At 41.8% G+C, this 22,390-nt stretch overlaps 1 protein-coding gene across 1 annotated transcript; it reads left to right on the top strand.

Annotated features, from left to right (window-relative positions):
* Positions 1-14,212: 14,212 nt before the first annotated feature.
* On the top strand, positions 14,213-20,471 carry si:ch73-206p6.1 (phospholipid scramblase 1). Its single transcript, XM_044026005.1, has 7 exons — positions 14,213-14,281; positions 14,848-14,960; positions 17,173-17,215; positions 17,309-17,529; positions 17,677-17,838; positions 18,316-18,477; positions 18,868-20,471. Exons 2-7 carry the CDS (start codon positions 14,892-14,894, stop codon positions 18,895-18,897), a joined length of 687 nt encoding a protein of 228 aa, XP_043881940.1. The 5' UTR covers positions 14,213-14,281; positions 14,848-14,891; the 3' UTR covers positions 18,898-20,471.
* Positions 20,472-22,390: the final 1,919 nt, after the last annotated feature.

Raw genomic sequence — 22,390 nt, 5'->3', positions numbered from 1 at the left:
CCACGCCTCCTGTTTTCCACCTAACCATCCTCTACCTTCTTTTCAATGATGCTATGGTAGGTATCACAAGCGTCAATGTGGATTTCACTATCTTATAGCGGCATACTGTAGTAGATTAACAGTACAGACCATTTAAAGGTCTTAGGTATATGATTTAAGTGTACAATTACCTGGGAATTGTTTAGAATTAGAATTAACCTTATTTGCACACATACCAATCAGTGATAGTGAATTTGAGCTCTGCTTTTTGAAGTCCAATTCATGTCTGTCCACAGAATGAGACCATTATATTTACATCAGGAGGAGGCTTTTTTCTCTATGGAACCACCATGTTTTCAACGGACAGTCTAAACAACTTTTAAGTTTTAACCCTTTCACACCTAAGCCTCAAAATGTCCGTCTGGACTAAGTGTTTTTGCCCATTTTTCCGGAGTAACTTTCAATATCTGGCAGTTATTTACAATTGACTGCATGTAACATGAACACCAGATTTTGCATGTTAAATTTGTAAAACATATTCTTAATGTGCAAAAACAGGCCAAAAAAATGCAAACTATGTACAGGCGTTGACAAAGATTCGCCTGCTTCCTGCAACAGCACAGATGAAATTACGGTAATAACCACGTTTCCACACTTTGACGGGCAACTTCTCAGTTTTCAGAAACCTTTGGAATTTTTCCGAGAGCACAAACTGTCGCGTAATTACGGTAATGCAAAGTGCACCAGCGCAAACGTGTCCTCTTCGATGCGCTCAGTGTTAAACGGTAACCAAAGACAACGATATGTTCTCCTACGTGATTAGAGGGGAAGCATGAGGTGGGAGATACTCAGCTGCAACATGTAACTTCACCAAATAACTGTTGCTATTCTCACAACTTACTGCATTCTATTTTATCACATGCTCATGTGACACAAAACAGGATAAAAAGCCAGAAATTCTGAGGGAACAAGAAGGGAAATGTGATTTGTGGAGGACGGAGAACAGAAGCTGTTAAGGCAGGGAAGGCCCTTCAGGTGTCTCTTGCTCCACTGCTGTGTAAATGAGCTCCAATTAAACAGGCGGCCCCTGGCTCTGGGTCTCCCCACAGCCCTCCACATCCTCCACCAACCCCCCCAAAAAACCTCCCCCTAGCCCCTTGCTGCTCGCCGTAAGGCCCAACCCACCCCATGGCTCCTGCAGCTGCTCGCTCACTCCCACTCTCTTTTTCATTCACACTGCGTGACTCTGAGGCCGTGCTTAACTTAACTTGTGTGCGCGCAGTTGTCTGTTGAAGTGTGTGCTTCTTTTTGTGTCTCCGCGGTGTTTGTTAGCCCCGCAGCATTCTAGCTTACTGTCAACTCACTATAAGTGACAGCGTGGTGGAAATTCTGCATCCCAGTGTCGGGCTGATTTGTGTGCATTGCAGTAATTGCTCTGAAACTGAACTGGAAACTCACACTAAACTCGCTAACACAAAATGGGCAAAAAAACTGGATTTTTTTTTGCTCTATTGATCTTTTTTTTTCCCCCTAGGCCGAGTAACCTGTTTGTTACCGACTGTTGGCTGCATTTCCAAACACTGACCAAACACAACATTAATAGTTTGCAAACATTGTCTGATTCCTCAGAAGGCCTTTGCCACGCAGCAACAGGGGTCTGAGAACAGCAGGTGACTTGGCCAATTAGATGAGGCCATGATTTAGGTGGCCAGATTGGGAGAGTCACTGCTGGCTGAGGGCCAGGACACCAGGGCTGCCACCCCTGATCCTGAAGAAGCCACAGCACATGCAGAGTTCCTAAATGACCACAGAGAGAGGAGAGGGGGGATTGGGCATTTTAATGACCAGCGCCGCACTCGTTTTTGCAAAAAAATATTAGCTTTTTTTGGTCACACCAACTCCCAAAAGGGGCCGCGAGTTATAAATACTTTTGTTATTGATTATTATTATTATAGTCCCACTTAGTCATATCAGTGCTTCCACTTAAAAGGTTCCATTACAATATCTTTCAACTCTTTAAATTTTTTTGTTTTTTTTCGGTTCGGCCACAAATATTAACATTTATTTTTGAATTTAAGTAACATGAAGCAGCAAATGTTCAGCCATTTTGCTCGGTAAACTAAATGAAGTGATCCACCTAAGCATTTATCCAGCAAATTTAGAACCATATTATTATACGGCACTTCAAAGGGAAGGACTGTTTTGCAATGCAGCACAGTACATTTCCACAACCTCTCTTTTTCTCTTTTTTTTTCTTTTTACTCTAGTGATAAAAATTCAGCCGGAGTTTTGTCTGAAAGGTGCTAATGTTTACGATGGATGGGTCAGAGCCACGAGTCAGACTCCGGCTCGCGTGTAACAGATCGCCTTACCACCCACTGAACCGGGAAAGCACAATTACCCGTTCTTGTCGAGGCACACAGGCCCTGTCAGCAGCACCTTGTGCATAATACATACCTGACATTCTGCTAACGTTACCTGCCACATGTAACCAGTCACACTGTAAAAGGTGTTTGTCTGCTCCCCCGCCACTCCAAATGCTAGATATTTAAAATTAATGGCTGTGATTAAGTTACTTTAAAACCCACAAATGGTATATTTAAATATTAAGTCACATGTAATTAAGCAGGGAGAAATATTCATCCCCACTGTTAGGGCAATTATAACAATTTCCATCAAGGGATTTCTCAGCTTGACTTTTGTTCTGAGCAATAATGATTAACATTATGGCTAATTGAAGTAATTTTCCAAAGACTTGGGGTATTTCTTAATCTCTGGCCTGAGAAGAAAAAAGGGAAGCTGGACAGAGTGGAGCCAGCAGGCCCAGTGTAGTGTCTTAATGATATGATTTTCCTCTCTGGCTTCTTCCTGTGAGCATATTTAATTGTGCATAGGGGAGTCGTCCCCCAGGTGGCTGAGGAGGTCAGTCTCCCCTGTGGGAGCGGTGAATCAGTGGACAGTCGGGGATGAGGGCTCAGTGGGGATCACCACTTGCGTCGGGAGCCACCTCCTTATATCACGCAGGCGAACACATAAGGGGGGGTGGAGATGATGCAATGTCCACCTTGTCGGGCGATAACAGCCAGAGTTATAACTCAACATGTAATGTTTTTCTCCTCATCAGACAATCCCATTAACACTACATCAGTAATTAAGCTACTAACTGAGCAATAAGTGAAAATGAACACTATAATGTGATGGCTATAATAGCTTTGAGTGCCCCTCCAGACATAAATGTGTTTTGCTTATTTCCCTCGTATGATTGACCTTCACCGCATTCATCGGCGGAAGAGGCGAAAGTTTTAAAGTCGCGTACAGTGCGTGACTTTTGGGGAGTTTTATTTATTTGTTGTTGTTGTTGTTGTTCTGCCTCTGTTTGGTCATCATGAAGAGAAATGATGTGAGATTATTTAGACATTATCAGACCTGATTTAGGGAGTATTCATGTGTGGGGGCAAAACGAGTGGGTTTTCGAGCAGTAGAATTCACCTCTGAATCTTTTCATAGGCACTTTTTTGAGTTTTTAGTCACCACCAGGCCACACAAGATCTAAACTCTATACTCGTCGTGTGTAGGTTTAATCAGCATTGTGTAACTTCATTGATTTGAATGTAACAGACATTTGTTTTGATTTAAAAGTCACGCACAGCAGTTTTGAGTCTATGTGGGAGTATGATTTACTGAAGTCACTCCAGTGATGTGGAGACTCAAAGCTTCTAATGAGCATATACTTTTTCTTTATAGGGGTGGAGGGATCTCTCTATAATCAGAGTTAATTGTCAAGTCCCATCTCCAGGATCTTAAATGCCAATATTTTTGGATTAATATGAGCTCCTCCCTTCAAATAAGTACCGACAGACACAGCCATTTCATAATCTCTCCATCTCTGAAATACTCTACTCTAGGTTGCTTTGCAGCATAGGAAGTCGCTACCTATGCTGGATTTGGGAGCATGTCCAGCCACCAGAAGTACAAAAGTCAATAAGAGCACTATCACTCTCTATCTTTATCTGAACTGCAATCATATTGGACAAAGTCTTCCATCATTGGCCTGATTTCCTCAAGGATGTAAACAGAGCCTTGAAGAAGTAAAGAGGTCATTAAGCGTAACTCATAGACCGTTTGTGATATCTAGAAAATTCAAAAAACTACGAACTGGTGATCTGTCGCCACTTTTCGCCCTATGTCAGCTGAGAGTGGCACAGCACCACCCGTGACCCTTGTGTGGAGGATAAAGCGGTAGAAGACGGACAGATGGATGCCAGAAAGCAGAGAAATAGAGCTTAGATACTTGTCATTACGGTAGCCCTCAGGACTTCTGCAGAACGACCGTCCAATCACAGACAAGATTCACCAGCGTGTCTCGCGGGCTTCTCAGTACTGTTCCTTAACTGGTTCAATAACTGCCAGATATTGAAAGTTATCTTGGAAAATGGAGCAGAAAGGGGCAGAAGCACTCACTCATTGAACATGTTTTGACAATACTACAGCGATAAAATCAATATAAATCCAGGCAGCATCATTATCTTTATGGTCATCAGAATCAGTTTTGTTTAAAGAAGTTATAAGTAGTTAATGACACTTTTCAAAGACAAATATTGTTTCAGTCACAATGTAGTTTCCTGCATTACACATGGTGACAGAAAAATCCCATTTTGTTTACAAGTTTGCTCATGAACTTACTGGTAATGCGCTTCGATAAATCATACAACACAAGGCAAAGGCAACTGCACCATGACACTGCCAGTCAAACCGCAAAACTACTCTGTGAATCCTTCTTCTGTCTCTGCAACAAGTTCTCCTCCATTGTCTGTCATTTGCCAAAATTGGCATTTCATCGCTCTAAATCTGTGTGCGTGAAGATCTGATGATGTGCCTCAACATCAGCTAATTGCCCTTGAGCAGAAAGCGTGCGGCAGTCACGCCATGGCCCCTCCGTCAGGATGCAGAAATCAAGATATAATTGTTCGCAGTATTCACCGCAGACAGTCGAAACTCCATTCCCAAATCTGCCTCACTGTAAGTAATACGCCTGCACACTGCCATGAGTGACACGGGCCTCTTCTCCGCAGCGTCGTGACCCGTTTTAAAGATCAGCGCCAGCCCATGAGCATTCACCCAGCAGTTGTCCTCCCTCTGAATGTTATTACAGAGGGAAGCAAGGTCAGATTGCAGAGATGATGATACATGGGAAGCACTTTTAAATAAGAAAGTCCTCTTTTTTTTCCGCCGCTGCGTCGCATATTGACCTTGGCATTTCTGACAATAGCATCCATCACACACATGAAACCCCTCCAACAGGCAACGCTGGTCTGCTGAGCAGCCAAGTGAATCAGATTAAGGAATAACACCAGTAGATGGATGTCTGACGTCAAAGCGGCAGAGGAATCAACCTCACTGTTCCTCGTGCATTCCACTTCCCCACCCCCCCCCCACCCCCTTCTGCGCTGCCTGGCTGGGTTATGTTTCTCCGATTTTGACACGAATGATTAACAGCTGCGGGCTTACTTCTTGTGTTCTCGATCGATACTGCAGCATTATGTTGGCCATTAATTCAGCGGAGCATTGAGAGGTTGTCGATGAGATCCACCGCCAAGCAGAGGTCAGCAGTTGGCAAAAAAAAGTTTAAACTTGTGCGAAAGTAAAGTCTATCGCCGATGTATAATTTAATCACCCCTCCACACTTTTTCACATGGCTTTTATTTTTATTACGAATTAGTATAATATGAAAAACTCGCCTTCTAATAAAGTGGAACTCAGTATCTTTATGGGCTTTCCAGCTCATCACTGCAGGACATCCCTTATTGGACTAATGAAATACCCATCCACTACGCAAATCTAGTTTTCAAATATCTTGCATGGTTTCAATTTTCCTGAACCATTACTAATCGCATTATTGCTAAATAAATAAAAGAAGGCATCTCAAAGACAAATGACTCACTTTATGGGGATCCCAGAGTAAGATTCCAGGCTGGGGATTGCTTGGCTCCAGGATTGAGCACAGAAAGTCGGGTTTTGATGTTCAGACACAGAACATCCCGAAGCACCTGAACATGGCGGACTTACAAGGTATTTTTTTTTGTCATCGAATACTCTATGTTATTCAAATCAGGAACATATTTCCTTTTTCCTCAAGGACCAAAATGTTCCCAATAAATTCACATGCTTGTAGAAAAACAAATTTCACTTTCATTGGACTCAGTACTTCTTGTACCAGAAACACAAGAAATATGAAGTACTTTTACTGTATGCTTTTGGAGTAACATAATAAAAATCAACAAAAATCATCCACTTTCATTGGACTTCATTGTACTATAACCTACACTTTTGGAATAATCGAGGGTCAAATTTAAAAAACAAAAACAAAAAAAAACCAGAAGGGATATTAATTAATTCAACAATAATCTTTCATAATGAACATTTTGCAATCAAGGTCGTTAATAAATATGTGAAACAGGTTTTTACTGATGATATAATGAATGAGAAAAACACTCAGAGAGAAATGCAGATGATACAACACAGCCAAAGCTTTGTGCCAGCATGGAAAAAGACATTAGCACAGTGCACGTGTGTGTGTGAGTGTGTGTGTGTACGTGTGTACTTCAGAGAATGGCTGCACTACACTCAGCTGGGAGCATCCAGTCAGTGACCCCTGTCTTTCCAACTGTGTGGAGAGAGCTCTTCAGTGTGAGCATGTGTGTTAGAGTGTGTGTGTGTGTATTTGCAGGACAGAAAGAAAGAGAGAAAGAAAGAAAGAGAGAAAGAAAGAAAGAAAGAAAGAAAAAAGAGACCAAGAGAGGGGAGATAGACGTGTAACACAAAGAACAGTGGAGCATTGTGCGGTGCTGAGCCTCCTCCGGCCCAAGTCTGATCATGTCGTCCACATGGTGCAACTCACGTAGCACAGCCCTGAAGAGAAGTCCTGAACCACACTGGACTTTGCACTTTGCACTGACACTGGCTCACGCAGGGGCACGGAGGCCGCTGCGCTGTATCTGTCTGGTCCAAACCGGGGCACAACACACCACCCGCGGACCGAGGGAGAGACAACACACACTCGGTTGTTTCTCATTTAATATTCAGCACCGGCACACTCTCCATATGCATATTCCTCAGCACAAATGGAGACAAAAAAATAAAAGTGTACAGAAAGGAATGGTGCAAATCGGAGAATAAAAAGGAGTAAAATAGAAAATGCCTTAAAAGTAAAGGAAGTGGCAGAAATGTAACTGTTCTCCTCTTGAAGAAACATTCTTAATCCTTATAAATTGAGTGGAATATGGCATGTGACAAATTTTCATTTATCTACAAAATAATTTAGACAAATAAAGACAGACTAAGTGCAAAAACACTTAATGTTATAGTGTATTTTAAATACATAGAATTGCCCATAACGCTATTTATATACAATGTAATATGTCATTTACCAATTTTAACTGGCACAAACTAACACAAAGACAAACGTTTCTCCTAAATGTGTGACATTTGGAACATAAAAACATTATTTTACAACAGCTCCTTTTATGCTCCGCCGTTGAAAGCAAAAAAAAAAATTGAAAATAAAAACATCTCCTCTTTTCTTTTTTTTTTTTTGCTTTTATCAGTCTCAGCGTGATGGTGTTTTTCCACAATCAAGTTTTACGGTGTGCCAGCAGTGCGCCACGTCCACGGGGACCAACTAGAGAAAGAGGTGAATACCAGGTGCTGCGAAAACCACAACATTACCACCGCACCACCGTGGCTTTTCTGTCCACTTTTTTACCTTGCATACCTCCTCCCTCTCACCCCAGCCCCTGAGACAACAGGATGGCACCACAACAGCTGCATGTTCTGCAGCTTTGTCCATTACAGCACGTCACGAGTCTTCATAGTTTTGTTTTTTTTCTCCTCTCCCTCGGGTTTGTGAAACGGAGACTGCGGTGTAGCACAGAACGTGGGGAACTCATTTTGTGTAGGCATCTTGCAAGCACAGAAGCACCAAACTAAAATGGAGAGGGTCATTTTACTTTTTGGAGAGGGAGGGGGGTAAAGAAAGCAGCAAAGTCGAATTGCAATGCATTGAACAACATTCTCCTCAAACATGGACCTGGAGCACCCTCTACCCATCGCAGGTCAAAATGCAGGCCCCACATCCAGTAGCTGTGGGTGTGTAACAGTCTGGTTGCCAGGCCTTGCTCCTGCTTGTCACAATCTTAACAGGAACCATGAGAGGGGAGGCTTCTTTAAAGGCTTCATCAACTGTGACCAACCACAATCAGCAGTAACCCATGTTATACAGGCTGCAGTTATGACACCCTCAAAGGGCTGCCCCCGAGGAGGCAGGCGACAGGGAAGGGGGGGTACAAGTGGAACAGGGCCTCAGAAGTTTCCCACCTTCCCTTGAACCGCAGCCGTGCACACACGGCAGGAGGTGGACAGGGGCAGCTTTGAAAAATAACACCTTTGTGATCCCCAGTGTTTGGGGATGGATCGCGGTCTGCAGATGGCTCGGGATTCTCTCTCGCTCTCTCAGTGGATTGGATGGGAAAGATGAGAGAGAGAGACCAAGACTCCATTTAACACTTGTGTCCAAAAAGAGAAAAAAAGCTTCAAATGATGATGTTGTCTGTATAGATAGTAAGAGATTGTGTTGAAAGGAGGGTCACATGTTCAGTTATGCTGATTTACAAAATATAATGTGGAAGAACTTAGTCAGGAAAATGCACCTAACGATGCTTAACCTCCTCCAAGACAGTCACGAAGATGATGACGATACAAAAACTCGCCACCATTGTGAGAGTTCACACGTGTCCTGCATGTGGCTACAGCTAATGGCCGTGAGCGGAAAACCAAGAAGCAGACATAGAAACGGGGAGTTTTGTATGGGGGGGGAGTGAGGGGGTATAAATTATTATGGGCCAAGCAATGGTGACAGCGTTTTTCCCTCTGGGTCTGGGAGAAGAAAACAGTACGCTGAACTTTCCCCAAGATCATTTCGGGCTCCAGTTGACAGTCGGTAACCGGCACTTGACAGCGAGCTCAGGCTGGTGACACTTTTCCCGCGGCTCAGCGGGGCCTTCCAACGATCCACCCCTCTCTGTAAAGGTGATCGGCTGTTGTGCTGTTTTTCCCCTTTCCTTTTCTCTTGGCTCTCTCTGTGGAAGAATAATAATAATACAGGCTTTTTTTCCCCCCACCTCATTTACATCCATCCCTATTTTTCCCCTCCTCTATAGTTTGGTTGCTAGCAGCAAATGAAGATCGTACATTTATTTGAAAGACAAATGTCACAGTAGGAAACATCCTGTTCTCAGTGATCGCTCAAGGGCGCACGATAAATATAATTTCTTTTCTTGGGGTGGGGGGGAGAAGATGGATGTCATTCAAATGAAAACCCAGATTTATGTTTTTTTTTAAACTTGAAAAATTCACATGGACTTCATCTTGGAGGGTTTTCCACGAACAAATTTAAAGTGATGATTGTGTTACGGTCTCACAACTCGGCTCACAGAGTCAGCGTGAGTGCCAGTCGTGGAGCTCCGTGCAGGAGACAGTGCCTCCTGAAGACTTGTTTTGCCTCTAAACAGCTGTGGTGCCTCTTTTGTGTTATTTGGAGGGCCTGTTGCCCCTGCTCTATTCAGGGCTTTCACACCAGTCTCACTCACTTCTCACTCCCTGGGTTCCTCCTCACAGGTCATAAATTAAGCAGAGGGAGGGGAGACTTGAGATCAGAGGAAAAAGATCAGTCAGGGCCTTATTTCAGTTTGTTTGCATCACGTATGCGGCGATATCAGCGGCGCAGAAAGAGTTTAATAAGTTTAATAAGTAACAATAGCAAGCGTGCCGCTCAGAGGGGATTTCGGAGTCTCTCCGACTTGTCTGTGGATTTGTGAGTCGAGAGGCAGTTTGGGTTTATCCACTCGGGGGCCACACTGCTGTTGACACTATGTGTTATTTTAATGAGTGTTGCAGCATCGCAGTTAATGTGGCCACAGCTCGCGCTGCAGAGGTGCTGCATGGCTGCGCATGTGTGTGTTCATGAGAGAGTTGGTGGGGAGTGAGGCGGGGCGCGGTGGAGAGGGGGGGGGGGTGTGTCACAATATGGTTATGGTGACAAGCACCGAGATAACTCACGCTGCCTCTCCTGTCAAAACAAAGACTACTTGAAGTGAGCGAGACTGGCAGTGAAGAGCGTCACGGTTACTCTGGAAGCTTTTTGGTGCAGGCAACTTTAATTTGTCATTTAAAGCTATTCAGATTTCCTTCTTCTTTTTAAAGCATTATGATGGACATTTTGTATTCAGCAAGGTCACCATACTCAACCCATCAGTGCACACTGTGACAATGGCTTAATGGCATTAATAAAGGGAAATATTGCACAGCTCAGTGGCTCGTATTGTGCGCCATTATGCCTTTGTGATACAGAAAGATCAAAATTATGAAATATCATGTGACCCATGTGGGATCTATTCAGCGGTATCACAAAACTCCCATTGAAAGACGGTTAAATGGCTTCGCATGAGGCTGTGTATGGAACCATATGGACGCCTCCACATCTCCTCATTTCATACATGTTTCTTTTGACATCAATAACGCCTCGGTATCCAGTGGCGTTTGGAACGCATCCAAAACAATTATAAAGTTGCCGTGGAAACTGAGGTCCTGTGCCAGGGTGAGGCATACTGTCTCCGCTCAGATAACCACATGGAAAGTCACAGCAAACAAAGCACTTGACAGGGGTGCAGAAATGGGAGAAATAAAGGGAGGGAGGGAGGGAGGGACGGGCAGAGGTGAAGAGACAGGGATGGAATAACAAAAGCGGGCAAATGTGGCAAATTTGGACATCCACACATCATAAAAATGCACGATAAATTCGGCCCCCTTTTTCTGTATGTGTGGGTGTAAATTACAAACAAAAACTCTCATGACGTGTATTCCTCAGACCTTTTCTTCAAGCATTAAAAGGGGTAGAAAAGTCAGATAGGCTAAGAATAAATGTTAGCTCGAGGTTCAGTGAAGGGTTAAGTTCAGGCAGGTGATATTAAGTGTACGTGTGTGTGTGTGTTTGTGTGCACGTGAATGACAATTATCATGGCAAACTAACAACACCCGGGCCATCAGTGACACATGCGCCCGTGTGCGCGGAAACACAGCGGCCTGGAGTAATGTATTGTAACCTTATGCTAACCTAATGAACAAGAGGATGAAAAGCTGTGTAATGGAGGCGTTTTTACATTCATCTTTAGGGCTCCTCATTATGCGGCGAGTATGACAACCTCGTTAGGAGTGCACGAAAGATTACCCGTGCGGGTAAAGAGCACCACCTTCACGCGCAAAATAATAATAAAAAGAAAAATAAATACATAAATAAATAAATAAAACACAAACACAGAGAAATTGTAAAACAGGTAGGAATGCAGAGAGCGGGGGATTGTACAATTGGTGAACGCACACACACATGCACACACACACACTTAAAAACCCCTGGTGGGAGTAACTGGGCTCTTGGAGTCAGGAAGACAATCTGACTGGCTTTCAAAGACCCCCTCACTGTCTGCACTGTTTATTCAGATGGGAGCTGAGATCGCCACCATTTCCAAGTAATTTCATTACCCTGTTTTGATCTCGCTGATGAAGAACATGAGTCGCACCGCTTTTGTTGGCCACTCAATAAAACAAAACAGGGCCCTCGATGCTACCAGCAGTGTGTGTCAACTTTAACTCAATACATGTAAAAAAACAAAATGTATATATATATATATATATATATATATATGTGTATATATATAGAATCCTGAGGCTTTATTTAAAACATTTCTTTTAAACGGAGAGAACAACTAGGAGTGTACGCAGGGTTCTCTCTCGTTGCTATTTCAGGTCACTATAAGAAATAGCTGTAACATGAATCAATTAAAATGCGTTTTAGTCGTCCTGTGCCTGAAGTGTCAGCAGATCTGCGCGCAAGTCGTCGTTTGTTCTCATTAGCGTTAGCGTTGGAGAAATCAGTGGCGCTTGAGGAAATCAGGTAATTTGTAATCGCAGAATAAGGAGACGCGGCCCGACAACGTGACATCATTTGTAACAAAAGTGGAAAGTGTGTGTGTGCACATCATTGTGAGTCTACCTGTGACTATTGTGCTTTAAAATGAAAAGGCAAATTCTGCATTAGTCTTAATAATGGCCACGAGGGCTGAGCATCATTAGCTCAACACTGCTCTCCAGTGGGTATAAAGTATAATAACCTGCCCATAAAGTTCAAGTGCACATCATCAGCTGAGAGTAAAGATTTTGACTCCTCCGGCATCACTTTCACTCTTGGCTTAAAAAAACAGCACAAGCTCATCTCCTTCCATGAGACACTGAGCCTCGAGTTGTTCGCTGTGGTGGCGTTTTCCTTCCTCTTACACGTTTGTCATATGATTGTGTTGGCTGACTAACAGGATGAAGAGTGACAGCGGTCAAATCAGTTCGTAGACTGGATTTCACTTCTTTTTGTTTCCTTATACCCTTCACTTTTCTTTTCTTTTCTTTGCTCGCGAGCAACGGCCGAGTGACGTGGAGCAAAGCTCTGTGGTCACAGCTGTGAACAATTACTCCACCACCACTGCATTGTTAGGACAACACAACTATGGCATATCTCCATAACGTGCAATTTGCTAGAATACGGGAGACGGAACACAAACACCACTATGTGTGATATGTGATAGTATAAATACGACTCTAGCAAAGGAACAATGCATCTTTTGGGGCAAAACGTTCATCCTGTCTTTAAACTTTGTATCTATTACTTTCTTTTTTGGATTCGTACCACAACAGGAAACACATTTAACATGTTTAACAATATATAACTGTGGCCTGTGAAGCAAGCGTATGACCCACATTGAAGACGGTGTGTAAACACATGCCATACTTGCTAATTACACTGCAGCTGACAGTTTCATAGACAGCCGTGAGGTAAACACCTGGTTTTGGGCAAAGTTTTTTTTATCTCCTTACATGATCAGGCTTTAAAAAAAACACATGACCACAGTCTGACACATCGCACACACGTGCAAACTCTAAAACCTTGATGTTTGAGACATGACATTTGTGGCAGATTTGAAGTGCATTCTTATTTAAAGTAGCTTCAAAGGGAGGGTAACATATTACCAGTGCGGTTAAAGTAATAATAAAGTGGTTGAAAATAAGTCAGTGTTTGTTTCTTGTGCATTTGGTCATAGCACCTTTTCACGTGCTCTATGTTTATCTGGAACCACGGTGACATCTAGAGGATGAAAAATAGAAAACGTGAAACACCACTTTGATGATAAATATTCCTCACTTTGTGTGCTACAAACATTATGTCTTCTACTGAGAAAGTTAAAGCAAAAGGGGGTAAATGGTCGTCTCTGGATCTGGACTCTGGAAAACGATGTCTTATGCTTCCAGAATATGTCTTTCACAAACTAGTGTCCTCAGTTTCAGGAGCCTCAATAAATATAATAATAACAAACAAATAATAAAAAAAATGTTGAAGGCTGGAGTAGAACGACTTATTAGACAAAACTTTGTAAAATTTTTATTCCTCCCCCTCAAAGATAATATTATCCCTTAAACACTGAGTATCACAGATCAAGTGCACTTTGCATTTCACGCGAAAATCCAAATTATCCAACGGTTTCTGAAAGCTGAGAAGTTGCACGTCAAAGACAACATGTGGTTATTACGGTAATTTCATTCGCACACTGTTGCAGGAAACCGGAGAATCAGAGCGTTAGTCACCAGAGAGAAGAGAGTTGGAAAACACCTATACATAGTTTGCCTGTTTTTGGACATTTAGACAAAAATAGTCTATTTTAAATATGTGTTATACTGTTCAAATATCAACTACAACTACAGTGTAGTACAACTACAATGATATTGGAAGTTATTTTGGAAAAAAGGGCAAAAGCAATGAGTTACAGGACATTTTATGGTTAAACTAAACAAAAGATTTGACATTTTGAGGCTTAGGTGTTAAGAGGTTATATACTTCTTCAGTCTATTTAAATAATAATAATAATCTGCTCCTCCTGGAAGTAGTTCTTCAAATTCTAAACTCAAACAGATTAAATTATAGCTATATATTTCTATTTTATTTTGCTGTGTATAAAGACATCACAGTCTCTAGTGTGTCCTGTTCTATGATGTCTTTATACATTTGGCCTCTTCACTTGTGTCCATCATTGGCGCAGGAAGATGACACGTGCGACGACATCCGCCAATGACAGCGCAGCTTTATTCCACAGGCTCAGAGTCCTCGGAGTGGCCTGTTATTATTTTTGGAGTAGCAGGTGAAATATCGGTGAGTATTCCTCGAAACTCTATTATTGTTACCGCTCATCGTTAAAGCGTGGCGTCACGAGTGTCGTAATAAGTCGCTGTTTGGGAGGTGGGATGTGGGCAGCTCGCGCGAGGTTTTTTAAAAATGGAGAAAAAAAGGTTTCCGTTTGACAGATCGAGTAACAGATCAGCAGTGAGTGAGGTGACCTACATAACTATAGAGACGCGCGTGTGCACTGCTTTTTAATGAAACACACACACACACACACACCCAGGGTAATTCTCTCATTTTCCTCTCGTCATAAACACATTCAGTCCAGACAGAGACAGAAATGTCTGTGTCGCCCACCATGTTGGTCTGCAGCAGCCCCTCCTCCTGCCTCCACTCTAAAACAAAACCCGATCATTATTCCGAACAATAAAGCGGAAAACATGGAGAAGTAAATACGGCGCCACTGTCCGTTTAAACAGACGACACTACATACACACACACACACATACGGAAAGGGCCATATACACAGAAAGAGAAAAAACCCACAATATGTCCATCTGGTCATTTGTTTATGACTGTCTCCTTGACGAACACAGGGTGGCGCCATTTCCCCGTTTTTTGTCACTTCAGTCTGATAAAAATGAACATGTATGCTGCGCCCAGTGCCGGGATTCCAGGCTGTCCACCAGGACTAGAATACCTCACTCAGGTAAGTCATATGTTAACTTTTGTTGCTGCTGTTGTTGTTTTCTTCTATTACATCAACCTGCCTATAAGGCCATCATCCATCCACCTTCTACCGCTTTGTCCTCCACATGAGGGTTATGTGTCAATCTCAGCTGACATGGGGTGAAAGGCCAGTCCATCACAGGGACACATAGAGACAAACAACCCTTCACACTCACAGCTACGGTCAATTTAGAGTGTCCAGATGACCTAATCCCCATATTGCATGTTTTTGGACTGTGGGAGAACCCGGAGAAAATCCACGCACACACGAGGAGAACATGCAGAAAGGCCCTTGTTCCAACCAGGTTGCGAACCCGGGTCTAACCAAATGGCTATAATATATAGCATAATATCAACATGTTGGTGTTCCCACTTGCTTATTGGAACACATGTAAGGTTCATGTTAATACACCAGCATGTAGAAGCCCTTTAACCAAATTATATTTTTTAATGCTTTTAATGATTATTATTGCTTTTCATGAATTTTCAAATACACTGTTTTACAAAAAATAAAATAAAGCACATTATTATTCCTTGATTAAGATGTCAAATTATAGTTATATACTTGCATTCCTGAACAGAAAACTTAAGTATTTGAATGATATGCTTGTTTAATTTCTGACTTACCAGTGAGCCGGCTCAAATGTTCAGTATAAAAAGGTAAATTCAGTTTGTTGTTTGCCAAATAAATAACAATAACATTTGCAGTTTCAGACAAGTTCTTGAAAGATATCTAAAATAATTGCGTTTTTATGAGAGGTAATAAATACATTTGTGAAGCACTAAAATACATCAAATAAAACGTGCTCCGTGAAAGGTTTCCAGGTCAATCTAATAAAATGATTAACAAAATTGCCGTGTAGAGCACAACAAACAGTAATTTTATAATCTGTAATAGAAATATATTTATACAAGTCTGTACAGTCTGACTCATATTTAACCATAAGTGCTGCATCGTCCGGTGACCTTTGCTTGTTCAGTAAATCATCTGTTATTTTGGTAGTGAAAGGACAGAGGCAATGAATAAATGTCACCTTCCCTCGATCACTCATTAATGCAGTGGCTTGTGGGTAACATTGATTCTGACTTTAAAGAGCACATTGATTGAGTCACTGTGAGCTAAAGGTTTAGCTTTTTCATCAGACTAATGTATCTTACACCGCACGTGTGAGGACAGAGGAGTGTTATCGTGCCCCTGGATCCGTTTACACTATATGAATATTTGATGTCTCACCTTAGTGGAAGCACAGGTGTCGGCCTAAATAACAACATGGCCAAATTCAAATATAGCTGCTTTAGTTTTAGGGTCATGTGTCACACTGCCATGGCTCACTGGGTTATTGGAAAAGATGGGTTTCCTGTTTACATAATAGAGTCCAGTCAGTGTAGGACTACGTGCAGAGCAGTAATCTCAAACTTCTATGCAGTTTTCATCGCGATACATGGACCACGATACCAATATCACCATACAACGACTCTGTGATGAAGGCGATACGTCACTTATATCTGTACTATATCTATATCTAACTCAGGGGTGTCGAATCTACGGCTCGCGGGCCAGAGTGCTTGTTAATAGGTTATTATGCTGTTATTTGACTGTCTGGCCCACTTCAGAGATCAAATTGTTCTATGTATGTATGTGGTCCCTGAACTTAAAATGAGCTGTGACACCCCTGGTCTAACTGAAGAAAACAAAACATCTGTGAAGAGATTTCTCCCCTTTATAATATAGAGAACATAAAGTGGATGGAGAACCTCTTAAAGGAATACTTCACCAATGTGCATTTAGCTTTGTATTAATAGAATAGGGGTAGTAATTCTGAAAAAATTGTACTTTCCAACCTCAGTTACCCACTTTCTTTGTTACATGCCCACCACCAGTGACATATGGTCCTGTTAGCGTAACTGTTAGCAAAGATAGCGGACACTGTTTACATTCTGGGAATGAGGTCCCGTCCTCCTACAAGTGGTTCTAAAAAGTGCAGAATTAAATAAAATATCGATATTCACCCTGGCATACCGATTATCATATTGCACGAGGAAGGACGGCGGTATCAGTATCACCCAATCGATATTTTGACCCACCACTAAGTGCATAGTTAACACAGCTAGTAGAAGAAATATGAAAGTGAAGAAAAGTCTAATTTACAGATTTTACTGTCATGTTTCTGTGGTGTCACATCGTATCCCAGGTGGATCAGCTCCTCATCAAACAGAAAGTAGAGCTTGTTGAAGGTAAATGACGTCAAACTTCACAGAACATAATATCCGCTCAGTTCATTCTGTGTGACGTAAAAAGTTCATATGTGCGTTTTCTTCCCTGCGCAGCCCTTGTCGGTTTCGAAAGCAACAACAAGTACGAGGTCCGTAACTCCATGGGTCAGAGCGTGTTCTACGCCGTCGAGGAGAACGACTGTCTGAGTCGACAGTGCTGCGGTCCCGTGCGCTCCTTCACCATCCACATCCTGGACAACTTTGGACAGGAGATCATCACCATCACCAGACCACTCAAGTGCATGTCCTGCTGCTTCCCCTGCTGTTTGCAAGAGGTGAACGAAGCCTTTTTTTAAAAACAAACATTTGTGTGTATGGGTTCAAAGGTGGCCGTGGTTCACTGTGTTGTTTTAGCTTCATGTCTTTTTTTTCCTGCTCATGACAAAATCACACACTGTTCTCCGACAATCCCCCTCACTCAGCTGGAGGTGCAGTCTCCCCCCGGTAACACAGTGGGGTACGTTATGCAACAGTGGCATCCGTTCTCCCCGAAGTTCATCGTCACTAACGAGAACTGCGAGCCCGTGCTGAAAATCCACGGGCCCTTTTGCGGATGGAGCTTCCTTCCCGATGTTGACTTTGAGGTGGGTTCACACACACACACAAACCATTCAATTTGTGAAAACATAACACGACACGGTCACAATCTCGCCCCTCTGGGTGTTTCACTCGTATGGCATCCTCCTCGAACTCTGGAGCAGGAAATATGTTTCCAATAAGCGTGAAGCTGTCCTCCAAGCGTGTCATGATCCTGTGTGGTACAGTGTGGCCATTGTTCCGTGCTCCAGCTGCTTTTATTGGACTGAGCTGTGAAAGGGTTTTGGGTCAGTGACACAGACCTTTTACCAGACTCTGAGGAATGGTAACTGAAGCGTGATATTACCATCCTGATTATTTAGCCTCCTTGAAGTCATTACTGTGTGGTTACTGTGGCAGTTGGATGGGATTATGACTCAGAACTATGATCCCTTTCCAATAAAACCAAATCATTTTCACAGCTTGATCGTCGTCCTACTCCAACACACGACGTCTTGTTTGTCTTGTCTGTAACATATCCTCAGATTCTGACCATGGACGAAGTCAGCAAGATCGGTAAAATCAGTAAGCAGTGGACGGGACTTCTGCGGGAGGTGTTCACGGATGCGGACAACTTTGGCATCCAGTTCCCCATGGATCTGGACGTGAGGATGAAGGCCGTAATGATCGGCGCGTGTTTTCTCATCGTAAGTCCAACGGCGAGCATTTTAACGCGACTTCATTAACGTCTTAATAAAGAAAGAAAACATCATTGCCTGTAAAGTTTTACGGGGGCCTTTTTTTCCCCCTCACATTGCAAATTAACTGTGGCTGTCATGGGGATTGTATTCCTCTACTTAATGTACCACTTAGCTCCCTTTGTGGGAAACGTGATCAATAGCGAAACCGCCGTAATCTCCACAAATGCAAAGCAGCTCGACCGAGCTTACCTTTCACAGTTAAGTCACATGTGCTTAAAATGATAAATTGTCAGCATCAGCTAAAGCGCCATCATCTGAGCCATTCCTAACATTATTAAAACAAGGAATTAGAGCAATTAAATGTCCTTTTTTTTCCCCTCTCTCCCTTCTGTACAGGATTTCATGTTCTTTGAGTCTTCTAACTAGGAGCCGAACGACTTCTGTGAGAGTGAACAATTATTCCTGGAGGACCAAGGCCACAAAGCCACGACGATCAGCTTCAAACATCAAACAACCTTCAAACAGACAGTATAAATGTTATAAATTGTGCATGAGCATTGAAACGGGAGGTTTGTTGTAGTCTTTAGCTGCTCAGATCGGCCGGGGCCGTGAGTGCAAAGAGTGTTCTTAAAAGAATGTTGCAACCGACAAAGGGAAAGAAAATGTTTCACTGTTAGAAAGGGGAGATGTCACACTTTATAAAAGAGGTATTAAACGTTATAGTTTGTATGCGGAGACGAACAGAAGATATTTATTTATAGCCCTGAGAACACTATGTATGACCGTCTCATGTGACGCATTCGTTTGCAGTTTTTCAATGCTATTATTTCTTTTTTAAATCGTAGAGCAGTGTGTGTGTGTGCGTGCGTGCTTGCACTGTTGTGTGTGTGTGTGTGCTTTCAAGTGCACTTGTGTAACAACAAAAACATAAAAACTATTACATCACAATCAAGTTACAGTATATTACCTAGGCCATGCTGATTATGCATTGTTAATTTGACGTGCCGTTCCAGTCTTGTCCAAAAGAGGGAGCAAGCATGTCACGTAAGATTAATACTCACTTGCTCACTACTTCCTTGTGCCACAGGTTTTTATTCAAATATTAGTGTATATTTCTGGACAAACTCAGGTTGAAACGCATGCTATTGTAAAAAAATAGTGTTTGTCTACTGCTGGCTGCACATTTTGGCCTGGTACGATCAATATAAGTATATTTTGGAGGATGTTTTGTACGTTAAATCACGTAGTTATATGACATATTATGCATAGGTTTCCTGGTACATGCTGTCATTGTGAATATTTCCACCTATTACATTTATTTTATGATTGGGTTTATCTTAGCTCGTCTTATTAGCTTTTGTTATTTGCCATGTAAGACTCTGGAAACCTGTTAAAACATCTCTTTAAATTCTTTATTATAAGTATGAAATCATGGAAGGCTTTTATTTTTCTATGACGTAAACTGCCAGCAGGGGGAACTAAAGTTCCCAGCATAGTCTTAACATTTTGTTGTTAATTTCCCCGCCCATATACTGACATGTGTTTGGAGAGTTACCACAAGTGAATTAACCTTTTAGAGCAGTATTAACCTTGATTTTAAGTCTAAAAACAATATGACTATGAGTATTTAAAAATGTTTTCCGTTATTATGGCTGATGTGAAAATAAAGTATTTATGTAAATTTTCCAATACATTCTTGACATTACAATGGTGTGTATGCATTACTGTGTGGGACGCTGGCACATGATGACCCCTCCACCGATGCTCTTTTGATTGTGTCTAAAAAACCAAATATTAAAGTCAGAATGTGATACAAAGGGAATGAAGCTATAGTCTGTTGTGTATTTAACCGTTTAAAGTACTTATTCTTCTACTTTTTTGCACTAATACTGTGAACCGACTTGTGAAACCGTTAAGTCACCGAACGAATGCAAAACTCTGTGAGCGATGCTTAAATTGTGCAGCCACTGACAAGACTTCAATAAAACACGACGGTGTGATGTGTGCAGTATTTCTTTCCTCAAATCACCAAATCCATCTGGCTCTAAAAACCATAGAGGCTCAAAAAAACAACCCTTTTTTTTTTAATTTTTTTTTTTTTAAATTTGAAGATCAAGGATCGCTTTAATCCAAACTGAGGAATTCCACTGTATTATGGTCGATTTTTTTTTTATTGTTTTAGAGTTAGAGTTACAGTGGTTTTGTTGAGCTATACTAGCGTTTGTGAAATGTAGCCTACAGGCCCTTTTTGCACACTGCTGTGGGTAATTTATTGTTGGCACTGGGCCTGCAGTTAGACAACACTGATTTGAATTTAAACATCTCAACAACTATACCATGGATTGCTGTGATAATTAAAGGAATACTTCACCGATTTGCATTTAGCTTTGTATTACTAGAATAGGGGTAGCATTTTTGAAACCTCAAAAATTTTCAAGAAATTTTCAAGAAATTTTCCCCTGAGTCAAGAAATATCTTCACCAGTGACACTTGGTCCGAGCATTGGTTCGAGGCTTGAAACTGCAACGCTAATTCCGCACTTCTTAGACCCACTCGTAGGGGGACGGGACTTCATTCCCAGAATGTAAACAGTGTCCGCCATCTTTGCTAACAGTAACGCGAACAGGACCAAGTGTGACTTGTGGGCGTGTAACAAAGAAAAGAAAGGAAATGTTTCTCAACTCAGGGGAAACTGAGGTTGGGAAGCACAATTTTTCAAAAAATACTATCCCTATTGCAGTAATACAAAGATAAATGCATATTGGAGAAATATTCCTTTAAGAGACGTTTGGGTCTAAATCTTTCAAAAAAAAGGCTAAATTCTGGGATAATTAAAAGCAATACTTCGTTCAAACAAAAAACTAAATGCATGGACAGTCATAGTTGCAGTAAGCCAGTACCAGTATTTACTAGTACTGTCATTTTTATTTCTTGTTATAAATTACCCACTTTTACCCTGATTTCCTCCAGCTAAAAAGTTTGTAGAAGAACTGACAGAGTTTGAAAAGATTTATGTTTAACTTCTCAGCATTTGTTAGAAATTAGTTGAAAAATTGACTGCTGGGACTTTCTGCAGACATTCTCTCTTGAGCTTCACTACACTAGCGGAGGCCATAAATTGGTATGATTGCACTTATTACAGAGCAACACACTTTGTTTGGAACAAACTAAACACCCAGGCCACACACACAAGTGATGTTACTGCTTGCATCAATGATTTGCTATTTCCCAGACTGGGAAAAAAACACAGATGTTTTCTGGAGCTATAACATGTGGGATTCTGTTTTTTTGCGACACCCAAATTTACATACACTCCCCCTTGTAATTAGAATTCTATTAAGGTTGTGCAGCTTTTAAAGATTCGGTGATGATTCTGTGTTACGTGTGTCTTTAAAAAAGTGACACAAATTATTACACACGTGGGAGATGCAAACGGAGGAGATGCAAAACAGACACCAATAAGAACACCTTTAATACCACTAGCCAGCCACGTGTTGTTCACTGTGTTTACATTACACCCAGTCCCAGTATATGCACTCTCTCACTCCCACAGAGTGTATATATACACACTGTCAACTCCACAGATGTGTATGTGTGTGTGTGGGACTGTTTTTCAGTAGGACGGTTCTAACAAATCAGGGAAATTACAGCCTTGATAAGAGAGTGTGTTTTAATAGAAATAAAAAAGAAAATATGGTAAAGTTTTCTCCTCAGTCAGACACTGCAGTTCTTTCTGATTCTCTAGTGACTGCATACAGTAAACTAGAATCTCTGGTGTCTGTGCCTGTGATAAACAAACGGCAGAAGCAACATCTGTGCAAACACAGCCAGAGACAACATCACAACTGGGGTTGACACACAACAGATACACAAAAAAGGTGGTTGGTTATTTGCTTCGACACTGTTTGACACTGTCGAA

Source organism: Solea senegalensis, linkage group LG1 (assembly GCF_019176455.1).
Source record: "Solea senegalensis isolate Sse05_10M linkage group LG1, IFAPA_SoseM_1, whole genome shotgun sequence".
In the NCBI taxonomy this organism is placed as follows: Eukaryota; Metazoa; Chordata; class Actinopteri; order Pleuronectiformes; family Soleidae; genus Solea; species Solea senegalensis.
The sequence above is the reverse complement of the archived record's forward strand: the minus strand, read 5'-3'. Positions and strand labels throughout refer to the sequence as shown.

Coding starts and splice junctions, on each gene's coding strand:
- si:ch73-206p6.1 (XM_044026005.1), top strand. CDS start 14,892: ATGAACATGTATGCTGCGCCCAGTGCCGGGATTCCAGGCTGTCCACCA. Junction 17,530..17,676: donor TCCCCTGCTGTTTGCAAGAG/GTGAACGAAGCC, acceptor CCCCTCACTCAG/CTGGAGGTGCAGTCTCCCCC. Junction 17,839..18,315: donor TTCCCGATGTTGACTTTGAG/GTGGGTTCACAC, acceptor ACATATCCTCAG/ATTCTGACCATGGACGAAGT.